The 14,064-nt window shown below is 55.2% G+C and overlaps 5 protein-coding genes across 5 annotated transcripts; 4 read left to right on the forward strand and 1 right to left on the reverse strand.

Annotated features, from left to right (window-relative positions):
• Positions 1–2,156: 2,156 nt before the first annotated feature.
• On the forward strand, positions 2,157–3,426 carry CCMA1212_000701 (NADPH-dependent 1-acyldihydroxyacetone phosphate reductase; the record flags this gene model as incomplete). Its single annotated transcript, XM_073698161.1, has 4 exons — positions 2,157–2,161; positions 2,442–2,920; positions 3,015–3,367; positions 3,394–3,426. The coding sequence occupies 4 exons, from the start codon at positions 2,157–2,159 to the stop codon at positions 3,424–3,426; spliced, it is 870 nt and encodes a 289-aa protein (XP_073563959.1).
• Positions 3,427–4,245: 819 nt separating this feature from the next.
• On the forward strand, positions 4,246–6,003 carry CCMA1212_000702 (Bifunctional solanapyrone synthase; the record flags this gene model as incomplete). Its single annotated transcript, XM_073698162.1, has 4 exons — positions 4,246–4,356; positions 4,429–4,849; positions 4,956–5,451; positions 5,523–6,003. 4 exons carry the CDS (start codon positions 4,246–4,248, stop codon positions 6,001–6,003), a joined length of 1,509 nt encoding a protein of 502 aa, XP_073563958.1.
• An 833-nt stretch (positions 6,004–6,836) lies between these two features.
• CCMA1212_000703 (L-xylo-3-hexulose reductase) lies at positions 6,837–7,841 on the forward strand (the record flags this gene model as incomplete). The annotated part of the gene is made up of 2 exons (XM_073698163.1): positions 6,837–6,888; positions 6,982–7,841. 2 exons carry the CDS (start codon positions 6,837–6,839, stop codon positions 7,839–7,841), a joined length of 912 nt encoding a protein of 303 aa, XP_073563957.1.
• A 494-nt stretch (positions 7,842–8,335) lies between these two features.
• On the forward strand, positions 8,336–9,244 carry CCMA1212_000704 (uncharacterized protein; the record flags this gene model as incomplete). The annotated part of the gene is made up of 2 exons (XM_073698164.1): positions 8,336–8,723; positions 8,802–9,244. 2 exons carry the CDS (start codon positions 8,336–8,338, stop codon positions 9,242–9,244), a joined length of 831 nt encoding a protein of 276 aa, XP_073563962.1.
• A 210-nt stretch (positions 9,245–9,454) lies between these two features.
• Positions 9,455–10,150, reverse strand: CCMA1212_000705 (putative RING finger protein; the record flags this gene model as incomplete). Its single annotated transcript, XM_073698165.1, has 2 exons — positions 9,455–10,035; positions 10,132–10,150. The coding sequence occupies 2 exons, from the start codon at positions 10,148–10,150 to the stop codon at positions 9,455–9,457; spliced, it is 600 nt and encodes a 199-aa protein (XP_073563961.1).
• Positions 10,151–14,064: the final 3,914 nt, after the last annotated feature.

Below are 14,064 nucleotides of genomic sequence, written 5' to 3' on the forward strand. Positions count from 1 at the left end.
TCCGCCCATGTCACCACAATCAGACATGCCAATACCCTACACTAACAATAACCTCTACACCATCTCTGTCCCGTCAAACACCATCCAAAAAAAATGTGAACCTATGAACCGGAGAGGAAACTTGGCTTGAGCAAACGCCTTCCTCGGCGTCAATCTCACCTTGACATCCCGGTTATCCTTGCTCGACATAATCCCAAGCACCGGCTTATCCTCATCCACCACAGGAAGTTTGACTCTCACCCATCCGTCTCAACATCAACCCTCTGCACCAACCAGAAACAACAAACAACAAGACGCACCTCTTCGCCGCGTGCCGTCCGGGACACATCATCCCGCCGCTTCCAAACGGCCTCCAAACGCTGCTCCGCGTCAAACCCGGCTTCTCCAGGAACCGCTCATGATCAAACGAATCCGCCGTTGTCGCCAAAGATGCTCTTGTCAAACGTGGAAGCTGGCGGAACGGAATCATGAGTCGGTTGCCTTTTGCGAAGAATTTAGCCTCCGATGACGGCGTTTGTCGTGGTGGAGGGGACGGAGGAGGGGAGGCCGACACGCGGATGGTTTCGTTCCATATGGCGTTGAGATGAAGGCATCTGGTGTGAAGGTATTCGAGATTGAGCTTGCTACGTTGGTTGAAGGCGGGTTTTGTTTCGTCGCGGATAATTTCGATGAGTGAGGGAGCGTGGAGGATGTAGCTGAGCAGCCCAACAGGCAGCTTTGCGCGTGCTGGTGTTGAGTCTATCATGACATTTGATGTTAGTCCTGGCTACCAACACTCGAGTTGGTAAAAGAGCGCAAAGGCTGGAACTAGAGAAGAGACGCACACGCCGTATGTCGACATCATCATGGTTGCAATGTCGTCCTCGCCGCTCTTCAGAGCCCGCATCTCGTTCTCCATGGCCTTGGTGAACCAAGCCTCGCCCGGTCTCTGGCTCCCGAGGCAGCTGCATGTAACTTTTTTCAACGCTCGCTGAATGGAATCCCTGGACCTCTTCACCTCGCAGGCGAGGCCATCGGGGGTACTGATAGAGAACCTGCCAGGTGAGTTCGTCAGAAACCACAAGCTCTTGCACCAGAGTGCCATCAATCTGGCCAAGCTCGTCTCCGAAATATGTCTTTCTGGACAGCGCCTATGAAAATGTCGGAGCACCACTCCGTAAGGGGGAGCACAATGTCTCCTGATATCAGTCCGCTTCACAGCATAAGAAGAGAGTTTACTTTGCGATATACTTTGAGAGAGTGTCAATCGATCCTGAACTAGAAGAACTGTTCTTATTTCTTCATCTGGTGCGTAACGATTCTCTTGCCTGCAATGTCGTCTATACAAGATTGCACGAAAAGTAAGGGCAAGTTCACAATAGAATTCCGCTTCATGATCACTCATTGAGGCCATCCTCGGTGAGTAATGAGAGTCATAGTTTTCTGAGTTTGAACAGAATGCCCAGAATGGAAACCGACTGCTTGAATGCCCTCTGCTCTATACTTCCTGCAATCTTTCCTACTCTTGGCAGAGAGATTTGTTAGCCCAGTCGCAGACGCAGTTCATTGTGAAGCAGATATACTGTCGTATGGATTCCTAGTGTTCCTGTTGGAGTCAAGTATATACTTGCATTTGCTTCTCAAGAGGGCGTCGTAGGGTTTGTTCATTTTCGCATACGCAAGGATCTCAGGCTGAAGACCTCATGTTGTTGGTTCTGCCATTTGCTAGTGGGCGGAGCGGCCGTCAAGGGCCAATGGTCGTTGGAATCGGTGAGCACGCGCCCTGTCATCTAACCCTGGTTATAAATCCATCAAGCCTGTTGATCCGATCCCTATGGAGACGAGGGTATCTGCGGCAGGCGATACACGAAGTCTGATGGACAGGGTTCTCACATTGTGGACGTTGGTTTCCAATGGCAGACTCACTCCAATGCTACGGATGAGGTGCTCCTGTAGCTGTTGGGAGCTCCATACAGGAGCGTCGAGATACCTTTTGTCTGACCAGCGATAGAGTCCCCGGGGTGATTGTGCTTTTGGTATGGGCGGTGCCTTGATGCCAGGGTCTTAGTGCGGTGATTGCCGTAATTAACTGACGCCTGCCTAGCATTTCGATCAGAGAAGACGCTCATAACATTTACCTTGTGCTGAGAGTCATATGCACAGAGCTGGTGAAGATTATGTTGTTGGTAAGCTGAAAGAGATGTGCAACGCTGCTTTGTCGAATCCTTCACGGCGGACGGCATCTTCAAGACCCCGAATGAGTCTTCTCATTATATAAATCCCAGTTCTGAATGCGGAGAAAGAGACCGGCTCCGCAGGCAGCCAGAGAACTTGGGAGATGACATGTGAAAGCATTGGGGACCAAAGACCCCTGCCAACTCGTGCCATTACGACCTCACCTTGTCTTCATCGCAGACACCAGTTCGTATCTAACCCCTTGATCCACTCACTCGTCACCATAGGAGCCAGAACAAGAAACATCAAATCAACCACCGCAAGGGAATGGCCAAGAAACGCACAGTCCTCATCACCGGCTGCTCCGCCAACGGCATCGGCGCCGTCCTCGCCCTCACCCTCGCCAAACAAGGCCACCACATCTTTGCGACCGCTCGGAATACTTCCAAGATCCCCCCAGAGCTCAAAAGCCTCCCAAACGTGTCCATCGTAGCCCTCGACGTGTCGTCTACAGAGTCTGTTGCAGAGGCCGCAAAGGCAGTCGAGGCATCCGGTCACGCCCTGGACGTGTTGGTGAACAATGCTGGTTTTGGATACACGATGCCTCTTCTCGACGTGGACATTCATAAAGCGCAGGACTTGTACGATGCAAATGTCTGGGGCGTGGTGAGGACCGTGCAGGCGTTTGCCGGGCAGTTGATTAGGAGCAAAGGGCGGATAGTCAACATGAGCTCCGTGGGGGCTGTGGTCAATACTCCATGGATCGGTAAGACGTCTCTTTCCTCGATAGCTTTTTGCTGCTTCTTCACTTTGGCCATCAAAATCTGCCGGGTCGATGACAGTGACTAGAGCAGTAGCAGGGACTTATGCCTCCTCCAAGGCTGCCGTCAACAGCCTCTCCGAGACGCTTCGCCTGGAGCTTTCGCCGTTTGGCGTCAGCGTCGTGACCGTCATGCTGGGCACCGTCGCCACGCCTTTCCACGCCAATGAGCCCATCCCTGAGCTTCCCGCAACGTCTTACTACGCCTCGATCCTGGGGACAATTACCAAATGGGCCAAGGGTGAGGCTGGTCCGAAAGGAGGGGATGCTCAAGATGTTGTCAATTCCCTGGTGCCGGATATTGTGGCGAGTGGCAGAAACGGGGTGGTGTGGAGAGGGGCGAACAGCGGCATCGTCAGGTTTGCGTCGCGATGGATGCCGGAGTTTATGCTTGTGAGTTTTACTTTTGTCTCTTCCAGAATATGCGAGGCTCGCTGCGGAAGTTGAATTGATGAAACATGGATTAACATGCTAAAATTGTTTGTTTTGGTAGGATGGAATGATGTCTATGGGTCAAGGCTTGGATGAGTTGGTCAAGGCAGCATCCAAGTCGTGAGAATTGGTGGAGATGTTGGTCCAGAGATGATTACGGCGTTATTGAGCCTGAGAACATTGCTACTGTTTCCTTTGACATGGATTCGCAGTGCGGCTCAGTGAGGAAGGCTGTTGCTTCCAGCTATATATACATCTCTAAAATCAGGATAGAATGCCAAACTGAAAATCCCTGAAAATAGAAGACCAGACAGAATGACTCTTGATCACGCCATGATCAGTGCCTCACACAAAACGCCATGCTCCAGGGTCAAGGATTCAACGGCTTCGATTCCAGAAAGATCCAGCAGCGCATATTGTAGCTTTCCCTGACGGCAACCTGGGACAACCCTGGGTGGTTACCACGTGGACAGTCTTGGAGGTTTCGAACTGCCTCATGTTCAAGGCAGTCGGCGCGCTCTTTTGTTCCGTGACTTCGCTTATGGAGAGCGACGATGATAAAAGAACATGCGAAGGAGCATCTAAGCCGAGCCAAGGCCTCAACCTGCCGACTCTATTTTGATTCATGAGAATAGGGGCTGTCAGGAAATTGAAGCAGGTGGCATCGAGGTATTGACCAAGCAACATGGGTCGTGCTTCCTCCGCCGCATCCTCCTTTATATACAGCATCTCGACAGCCTCCTCTCTTTTGTTTATCTTGCTTCTTTTCCCCCCCCCATATCCCCATATTTCCGTATCACTTTGTCTTCTTATCCATCAAGCGAGCAGCGTCGTCAAGAATGCGCCTGATATCGTTTCTCCTGGTGACGCTGGGCGGCTTTGCTGCGGCACATGCTGCCGGTGGTGATGTGGAAGCAGACACAACAGCCGTTGCTTCTGGCGATACTTGTGTAAGTCGTCTCAATTCCTCGTTCCCGACAACAAGTGCACAATACTGAGTGGCTTGGATTCCCGTCGCATAGTGCGCCATCCTCAAGGTCTACTTTGGAGACAAACTGGCCGACCAAGGCAGTGCCACGTACAACGAGTCCCTCGCCACGTACTGGTCCGCCCAAGAGGAGCAGATGTTCCCGAAATGCATTGTCCGGCCTACTTCGGCAATGGACGTCTCCAAGGCTCTCAGGTTCCTCGTCCCGCTGTCTTGCAAGTTCGCCATTCGCGCGGGCGGCTTCGGCACCGTTCCGGGCATCGCCAACATCAAGGGCGGCGTCACGATTGACCTGCGCGGCCTCAACGACGTCGCTCTCAACGGCGACAACACCACGGTCAACGTGGGCAGTGGCGCTACCTGGGGGTCCGTCTATTCGCAGCTGCAGACTTCGAACTTGACGGTGGCGGGAGCTCGAGCAGGGTCGGTGGGCGTTGGCGGCTCGACACTGGCAGGTGAGCTTTCCTTGACGTCTGCCCCCCGTGGCCCTCTTCATCCCTTAATACCTAGAGATAGGCAGCCAGATCTGCTTCTTTGTTCTGACTGCCTCCCGTGTCGCAGGCGGCCTCGGAGATTTCGCTCCCAAAGCCGGCTTCGCAGCGGATCAGGTCATCGCCTTTCAGGTCGTCCTCGCAAACGGCGACATCGTGACTGCATCGGCCACGCAGAATGTCGGCCTCTACAAGGCCCTCAAAGGCGGGTCGAGCAACCTTGGGATCGTCACCAGGTTCACGTTCAAGACGTTTGCCATTGACAACATATGGGGCGGCACCATTTTGTACAACAAGACGACCATCGACGCCCACGCCCAAGCCCTGTATGACTTTGCGTCCAACCCTACCTACGACACCAGTGCAGGCTATCTGCTCAGCTTCATATACAATCCATCTTTTGGGACCATCCTTGCCAGTCGACTGGCTTACGCGGAGCCCACGGCGAACCCGCCTGTGTTCCAGGCCATCACGGCGATCCCCGAGCAGCTGCAGAATAACACGCAGATTACCAATGTGGCCGCCTTTTCGAATCTGTCTCTGTCGTTCAGTGCAGATGGATACCGGTGAGTGCTCTTGTCTGTTGCTGCGAACGCATGAGTCGCCTTCTGACTCGGTTTCTCTCTGCTGCTTGTAGGCAAGACAACTGGGACCTTACTTTCGAGAACAACGTTGTCTGGTACAAGTCCCTCTATGGACTCTTCCAAAACAGCATCTCGAGTCTCAAGGGCGTTGAGAATGTGACTTGGGCCTTTACCCTCGAGCCCATTGTCCCGGCCATCCTCACCCAGTCTCAGACCACTGGCGGCAACATCCTCGGCCTTGACAGCATCACGCTTCCGGGACTCGCCCTCGGCGTCTTCTCCGCCACCTGGCAGGCTCCCGACAAGGACAAGCAGGTCTATGAAGCGTCTGATAAATTTCTGCAAAAGGTGACTGATGTCGCAAAGAAGGCAAAGGTGTTGCAACAGTACGTCGACGTGAACTACGCCGGAAGAAAGCAGAATCCGATTGCGAGCTTTGGAACGGCAAACGTTGCCTATTTGAAGCAGGTTGCAAAGCAAGTTGATCCAAACGGCGTGTTTCAAAAGCTGGTGCCAGGAGGGTTCAAGTTGTAAGGAGGGAACGGGGTTGTGCGCTGGTAGTGGTAGTCGACATTGATAGCTGTATCCTTAACCAGAATACTTTGGTAACTTGAGCGTTTGTCAGTCCGTCTTGTGATGTGGCTCCGTACCCTGGACAGATTCCTAGATATCATCTTGTGCTGCGCGCCTAGCGATGGTGCCATGAGCAGACGAGGGTGACGTGCGGGCCTGTGAAGTCGCCCAGCGTGTGGTTGCAGCGTTGGTGTTGAAGGATTGCAAATGCAGCACCAAGGAAGGTGGAAAGATGGGAAGGCTCCAGGGTTTGCTTTGAGAGCTGTGATGGTAGAAACGCTTCAAAGCAGCATAAATAGGCTGACTTTCATATGATCAGAAATGAATCCTGTCATTGATCTCCTTCAACCCCACCATGAAGCTGCTCCTGTGATGCCAATCAAGTCATATATAGCAAGTGTCGCTAATTGGAGCCTTGAGTTTGACATAGGTATGCACCTTACATGTAGACAAATGGCCGTCCGTGTGGACCAGAAACAATCGAGTTCCCCAGGGCTCTCCATTGCCATCCCACTCGCACATGCGCTCCAATGATGAATGGCATGTAAGGCGGAGTTTCTATGGGGAAATTCGACGCCGGACAAGCTTGCCTACATGCACGAAAATGACGCCGCGGGGCATCTTTTGGCGGGGGTTGAACGGCCATATATTCGGCTGCTGCGAGAGACGCTGTGCCTGGAGCCCTTTTGATGCGGCCTTTCATCACATGTCTTGGGCGGTCTCCTGGGTTTCACACAAACGTAGAAAATCTGAATCTACTTTTGATCAAATCGTCAAGTCATCGAATCGTTGCAATGGCACGTCCGTATGCAGGCAAGCTCGCCATCGTCACCGGCGGCTCACGAGGTTCGTCCCCTCCATCTCCTCTTACACGGGCTCACACGCTGGCTACCTACATATCAAACGACATCACAATCAAACTAACACAAAAGACACCAGGCATCGGAGCAGCAGTGGCCAGGCGTCTCGCCGCCAAAGGCAGCAACGTCCTCATCACCTTCACCTCAGACTCATCCCGGGATCTCACGCGGCAACTCGTCGACGAGCTGTCCTCCCAGCACGGCGTCCACGTCCAGTCGGTGCAGACGGACCTGGCCCAGGCGTCCGCCGCGGCACCCATCATCGTCGAGGCGGCGCGTTCGCTGTTCAGCAGCTACAGTCCCGCCGACAGCAGCAAATTCCAGGTCGACATCCTGATCAACAACGCGGGCGTGTCGTCGAACCAGTTTCTCAACGACCCCGAAAAGGGCCCCATCGACGAGGCCGAGTTCACGCGCGTCTACGCCATCAACGTGCTCGCGCCGCTTCTCCTGACGCAGGCCGTTGCGCCGCACTTGCCCACGGACCGGTCCGGCCGCATCGTCAACGTGTCGAGCGTGTCGGCGTCGATCGGGTACCTCGGGCAGTCGGTCTACGCGGGGAGCAAGGGCGCGCTCGAGGTCATGACGCGGACGTGGGCGCGGGAGCTGGGGGAGCGGGCGACGGTCAATTCGGTGAACCCGGGGCCTGCGTGGGGGGACATGTATGCCGAGGCTGGGCCGACGTTTTGGAAGCGCAACCAGCCGTATGTGGACGCGGCGCCGCTGATGGCGTACGATGGGGAGAGCGAGGTGTTGAGGAGGGCGGGCGACGAGGCGGACAAGTTTGATAAGCTCGTGAGGGAGCAGATGGGTGGGCGGAGGCCGGGGTTCGTGGACGAGATTGCGGGGACGGTCGATATGCTTTGTTCGGAGGAGAGCGGGTGGACGACGGGGAGCGTGGTTTGTGCGAATGGGGGGATGCGCATGTCGATTGCGTAGAGGATGAAGTAGTAGAGATGGGAGGCTGTAGATGAGGGATTAGGATAGACTCCTCGAGGTTAGACATGATGGACCTGCCTCTTGCAATCTAGAGGACGCCCTGAAGAAGTCTAGCCTGTCGCTCTGCCATGTTCCAAAGTCGTGCGTCGGTCAATTGGTTGACGGGCGCTCTCTCGATTCATTCTGCTGCCCCTCTAATATCAAGGTTGCCCCGCCTCACATGGGTAGAGTAGTGACGCAGCTTTTGGTTCCCTGAAAATGAACAGATGGACACGATGAAAGCGGTCTGAGAGAACTACCTAACACGTGGATGCTGTTGCTGTTCATCAATCTTCCAGACGACTTATGAGACAAACTTGTTTCCCTCTTCTTCAGACCACCGCAAGACACGGAATTGCTCAGCGCGACAGTTCCTCCTAAGAACTTCCCCATCTCACTTACACCTCTTCACAACTCGAGCCTCAACAATCCTCTATCTAGATACATATATCACAATGGCTACCCCTCCCATCGACGTCGCCTCCCTCGTCACCAAAGCCAACTTCTCCCCCGAAACCGAAGCCAAGCTCACTCCCCTCCTCGACGCCGCCATAAACAAGAGCAGCAGCAGCAGCACAGACGTCGAGGCCGCAGCCGCCGCCGCCATCGACGAAGCGTGTCCCCGAGACAAAGACGCAGAGAGCTTCCTGTGGTCACTATGGAATCTCCTCATCAGCATCTCTAAGCGCGTCCCCCTCGACGACGAGCGCATCGACAGCCTCGTCGGGATCGTCACGGCGCTCAAGGCCAAGCAGGGCGACGCCGTCGAGATCTGGGGGTCGGCGCACAGCCTGTGGAGCGACCTGCCGCTCTTTGGCGCCGTCATGAGGGAGGCCTGGAATGGTGAGCATTGAAAACTCCCATCATGTAAACGAAAGCCTCTGAAGACGGCAGTCTTTGCTAACATTGCTCTTTTATCAGGCAACCCAGACTTCAACGGCTCGCCAGAAGAGGCGGCCGCCAAAGTCGCCCCGTGGCTATCCCTCAACTCCTTCGCCGCCCGCCTCCTCGCCGCCTCGGCCCAGTCCTGGACCAACTTTGCCCTGTGGGAGCTCCGCGACGGGCTGGAAGAGCCCCCGTCAAATGACGAGGCCAGAGACACGCACTTGACTGCCGCGTCGGAGTGGATCGTTCAGGCCGGCAGGGTGCTGTACGACGAGGTGCGCAAGGACGTTCAGCTCGGTGAACGGGATGCCCGAGCTTTGGGACCTGGGTCGCTTCTCGAGGGAGGCGGCTCGGGGTTCAATCGGCAGAGGTGGACGTTTTGGAACAAGAGGCTGCGGGAGTTGAGTGCGGAGGCGAGTGCCGAGACCAAGGCGAGGACGGAGCAGGCGTTGGAGGTGATGGATAGTCTGGAGGCATAGGCGAAGCACGGGGCCCTTGTTTCTTATTCGCAGTAGACTCGTGCGTGACAGTTTTGGTATCATTTCGCTTTCTAGTTGAGCAATATGCAGCCATGACATGATCAACTCCATCCCGCTCATCGCCCCCTCTTACACACCATCTCCCCATATCAAGCCTGAACTCCGATACGCCCATTATACACATGACATTCATCAAGCCCCTCCACCCAATCACGCATACATCATATCCCCATCTTCCTCCTCCGAATCCTCCACAACAGGAACCTCCTTCTTCCTCCCCACCTCCTCCCGGCACATCGGACACGTGCCCTTACTCCTCAGCCACGGCCCGACGCACTCCAGATCAAACCGATGCCTCCCCCGACACGGCAGCTCCACCACGAGGCAATACTCGTCCTCGAGATAGGGCACCTTGCAGATGGCGCAGTCATCGTCCTTGCTCAACTTTTTCCTGTCCACCCGGTCCAGCATGTCGACGAACTCCTGGCTGGCGCCCTGCAGCCGCGTGGGCGGGTCGTGGATGTCGTCCTCGAGCGAGCCGATGAGGGCCTCGAGAAAGGAGCGGTTGTCCGCCGTCGGGGCCGTCGTGTGCAGCGTCTGCAGCTGGCTCTGCAGCAGGCGGAAGAGCGCGGCCGTGTCGACGGGGGTGGGCGTCGCGTGCGGGTTGTTGTGCTGGTTTTGGGTGCCGGACGGGGACGGCTCGTCGAGCTGGTTGAGGAGGGCGAAGAAGGAGGCCATGTCGACGCGGCGGCCGGAGCGGCGAGGCTCGGCGAATTTGACGTTGTGCTCGACTGCGGAGGGGGAGAGAGAGCTTGTTAGCTGTGATGCAGAGAGACAGTGGATGGGCGTTGAGATGGGACGGGGGTGTGTGGTTGGGGCGTACGTACGTTCGTATTGAGTGGCCATTGTGGGCGGGTGTTTGCGTGAGTTGTGCGCAAATGTGTCGGAGAGTATGGCAGGTCTTTGATTCAGAGTCGGATCATGCTCATGCGGAAAGACGCCGGCAGGTGGTGGACTTGAGCTGATGATTCGGTCGGGGTTTAACACGAACATGAAGTCTTCGCAGGCAGAGAAGCTGTCGCAAGCCCACTTGACGGTGCTCCATAGCAGTGATGGAGGGGCAATGGCGCGGTGGAGGGGCAGCCAAGGAGCAGCCGTTTGAACCCTGCATCCAATTTGCTGGGACTAGCTGCTCACAGCTCACGGCAACGCATTCAAGCTCTTGCAGCTCATCGATGCCTCGAGCAGATATCTCTTGCTCACGAACAAGATGACGCGGACAAGCTGCGGCACAACAGGAACATCTACCATAGTGCCATAGGCATAGGTAACTTCTGGTCACAAGCTACCCACCGGTCAGAGGTAGCAGTTGCTCACGAGTTACTAGGCAGTAGATTCAGTAGTAGTGCCAAGATAGCATCGACAGGTACGTAGCCAAGCTCCCGTATGAACCCAAAGTCCGCTCCGCATGGTCCGTCACATGCTACTGTACCTCCGTAGCTACCTACCTAGCTGGAGATGGTTAGAATAAAAACCAAAGCCAATGCATTCCCTCCTCGCCTCAGCCAAACGGGCGCAATCACATTAACAGCCATTCCATCATCTCGGGCGTTTCGGGCCGCAGCCTGTCTCTTGACTCCAATCCATCACAGAATCCGTACGACAAAGGCCAGTGATATCACCTCATAGCTGTCGTTGTTAGCACATCAATCCCACCCGACCCCGGTCTTGCAAGACGGGTACCTGATTCGCTCCCGCGCTGCCGTCTCTTGGGCTCCAGCTCTTTTATACCACCTTCCATCTCCCAACTGGAACCTTCACCACCAACGCCTCTCCATCACCAGACCACCGACCATCCACCCCCAGACAGAAACCTCACCCTTCTCAGCAAAAATGGCCTCCAACTCGGCCATCGTCTTCGGCTCAACCGGCCTCGTCGGCTCCCACATCCTCACCAACCTCCTCTCCACCGGGCCCTACACCCCCGTCCACACAATCTCCCGCCGCGCCCCAAAGCCCTCGTCGCCGGCCCTCAACGCCATCGTCGACGCCGACGTGTCCAAGTGGCCCGCCGCCCTGACGTCCCTCTCGCCCCCTCCGCACGTCGCCTTCTCCGCCATCGGCACCACCCGCGCGGCCGCCGGCGGCCTCGAGAACCAGTGGAAGATTGACCACGACCTCAACGTCGACGTCGCCCGCGCCGCCAAGCAGGCCGGCGCCAAGACGTTCGTCTTCATCTCCAGCACCGGCTCCGAGGGCCTGCTCGCCAACACGCTCCCCTACAGCAAGATGAAGAAGGGCGTCGAGACGGCGGTCAAGGAGCTCGACTTTGACCACGGCATCATTGTCCGGCCGGGGCTCATCCTGGGCGAGCGCGAGCAGGGCCGCTTCCTCGAGGGCCTGGCTAAGGCGGCGGTGCGCGGACTGGGGTTCCTTGGGTTCAAGGACAGCGTTGCGCAGGAGGCCGAGGTGATTGCCCGGGCGGCCATCAAGGCTTCGCAGTTGGCGGACGAGGGCAAGGCGCCGAGCAAGTTTTGGGTGCTGGGACCCAAGGACATTATTCGGCTTGGGAGGACGGAGTGGGAGCACAAGGAGGAGGCGAAGTGATTTTTCTTGTGATTTCCTTTTGAATTCTCTTCCTGTTTGCTTGTTCAGTCTGTCCAGATGCATGACTGCGTTGTCGTGACGGTCATGATGGGACTCGATTAATACCCGTTGCGCAACTCTTTCCTTTCATCACACACTCTTTTGTTCCTTCAATGGCTTCGTACGGAGATGTTGGGCTCGGATTGTTGAAGCTGGACTTGGGGACCAGCTGTTTTCGTGATGATGCTCCATGAACAAGGGCTGGAAATCAAAGAATGACACAATTGTTGAAGGCAGCTTAATAATTTGGCGCGGAGTTGATGCCCGGGAAGTGCTCGGTCATTGGTAAGCAGAGCTGGCTTACACCTGGCTCTGGCATCTCTTTCTAGTGATTAATGATGCCTCTGTTCCATCTTCTCGATTAAATTCAAAGCTCAACTTATCAATCTCTTCCTGTGCATCTCCAAATAACACTCAATTTCACGACAATTCACTGTATCTTGAAACCCAAGTCCATCATCACTCACGCCTTGCAACTCGGCCATTGAAACCCGCCTTGCTGACCCGCCCTCCGGCCTTGCCCCGCCACCGAAGCCCGAGCCAAAAAAAAAAAAAAAAAGAAGGCGACAGAAGGCCCAAGTATCATTGCGTTAGAAACCATCCAACCCCAAAACTTTCCCGTTCCTTTGGCTTCTGTCCCCCCGCCTAGTCTGTTATTGGATCTAGTCTCCCACAAGGCCAATCCCGCGCGGCTGATAAGAGGCTTTTTGATTTGAAACTAGGGGAGATTTCCCCTCCAGGCTGCCTTGGTTGAAATCGCATGAAACAGAGTCATATACCGGGACTCAACTTGAACTATTTTCCTTTTCAGCTTTCTTTCTGCCCTGCTTATAGAAGTTGCTTCAAGATTCCCACCTGTTGTAGAGATTTCTTTCTTTGTCTGGAATTCGCGTTGCTCATAGACAACCAACACCCGGCGCAATCTCACAATCTCACATAAACCTCGCCTCTTCTCACACACACACACACGCGCCACCAATTGACTCATCCCACCTCAACCTCAACCTCAAAACACCAACGAACAAGCCATCACCATGTCCACCCGCCCCGAAATCGTAGGCATGGAAACCGGCCCCGAGCCGCCCTATCCGTACAAGATGGAAGGCAAGGTCATTTCCGGCTTCGGCCGCGGCTCCAAAGAGGTAAATATCACAAACGCATAAACACGCCCCTCATCCCTCATCCCTCATTTTCATCCTCATCAACCGTCAAACCTCAACCAAATCCCAAGTTCGTCAAACAACACACACACACACACACACACAAGTCTCACACGCACCAGCTCGGCATCCCAACCGCCAACCTCCCCGTCGACGACACCCTCACCCCCTGGATCGCAAACGTCCCCTCCGGAATCTACTTTGGCTGGGCCTCCCTCGCCCTGCCCGCCGACCACCCCGACCGTCCTCCCTCCTCCCCCGACTCCTCCTCCTCTTCCTTTGCCGTCTTCCCCATGGTCATGTCCATCGGCTACAACCCCTTTTACAAAAACACCGTCCGCAGCGCAGAGGTCCACATCCTGCACTCCTTTGCAAGAGACTTTTACGACGCGCACATGAGGCTGCTGATCCTGGGCTTCATCCGCGAGGAAAAGGACTACGATAGCTTGGAGGCGCTGATTAAGGATATCAATTTCGATTGCGAGGTGGCCAAGAGGAGCTTGGAGAGGGAGGCGTGGAGGTGGGATAAGGGGAGGGGGGAGGATGCTGAGTGGTTTGTGAGGCCTTTATAGATGGGGGAGATTCGATGGAAGGTTATGGTGATTTATTTTTTTTGAATTCAATATTTGTTTGCTTTTGCTGCTTGTGGATTGTTTGTGGAGAGAGGTAGAGGAGGAGGGGGTCACTTATTCGAGTTGGGGGAGATGGAATGCAGGCTACAACAATAGACGGGTCCTTCTCGAAGATTGTTAGAGAGCGCACGACAAGTATTGCTGATCGATGAGCCAACTGAAAAAGAAAAGACGAGGCCGGTTCCCAATACACGACTCTCTGACAGCCACTCTCACAATGAATCTACGTGATCCGGGGGGGCACGGGGTCGCGGCGCACGCGAGCAGATCAGCTATGCATCATGTAATTGGTAAAACATGCGTTTGAGTGTGCGCAGTCGCACGGGGGTATCATCCAGGTAATCCCCTCCTGTCATTACAAGCTTCATGTCAGGGCCCAATG

This window comes from Trichoderma ghanense (assembly GCF_004382785.1).
Source record: "Trichoderma ghanense strain CCMA-1212 chromosome Unknown scaffold_0, whole genome shotgun sequence".
In the NCBI taxonomy this organism is placed as follows: Eukaryota; Fungi; Ascomycota; class Sordariomycetes; order Hypocreales; family Hypocreaceae; genus Trichoderma; species Trichoderma ghanense.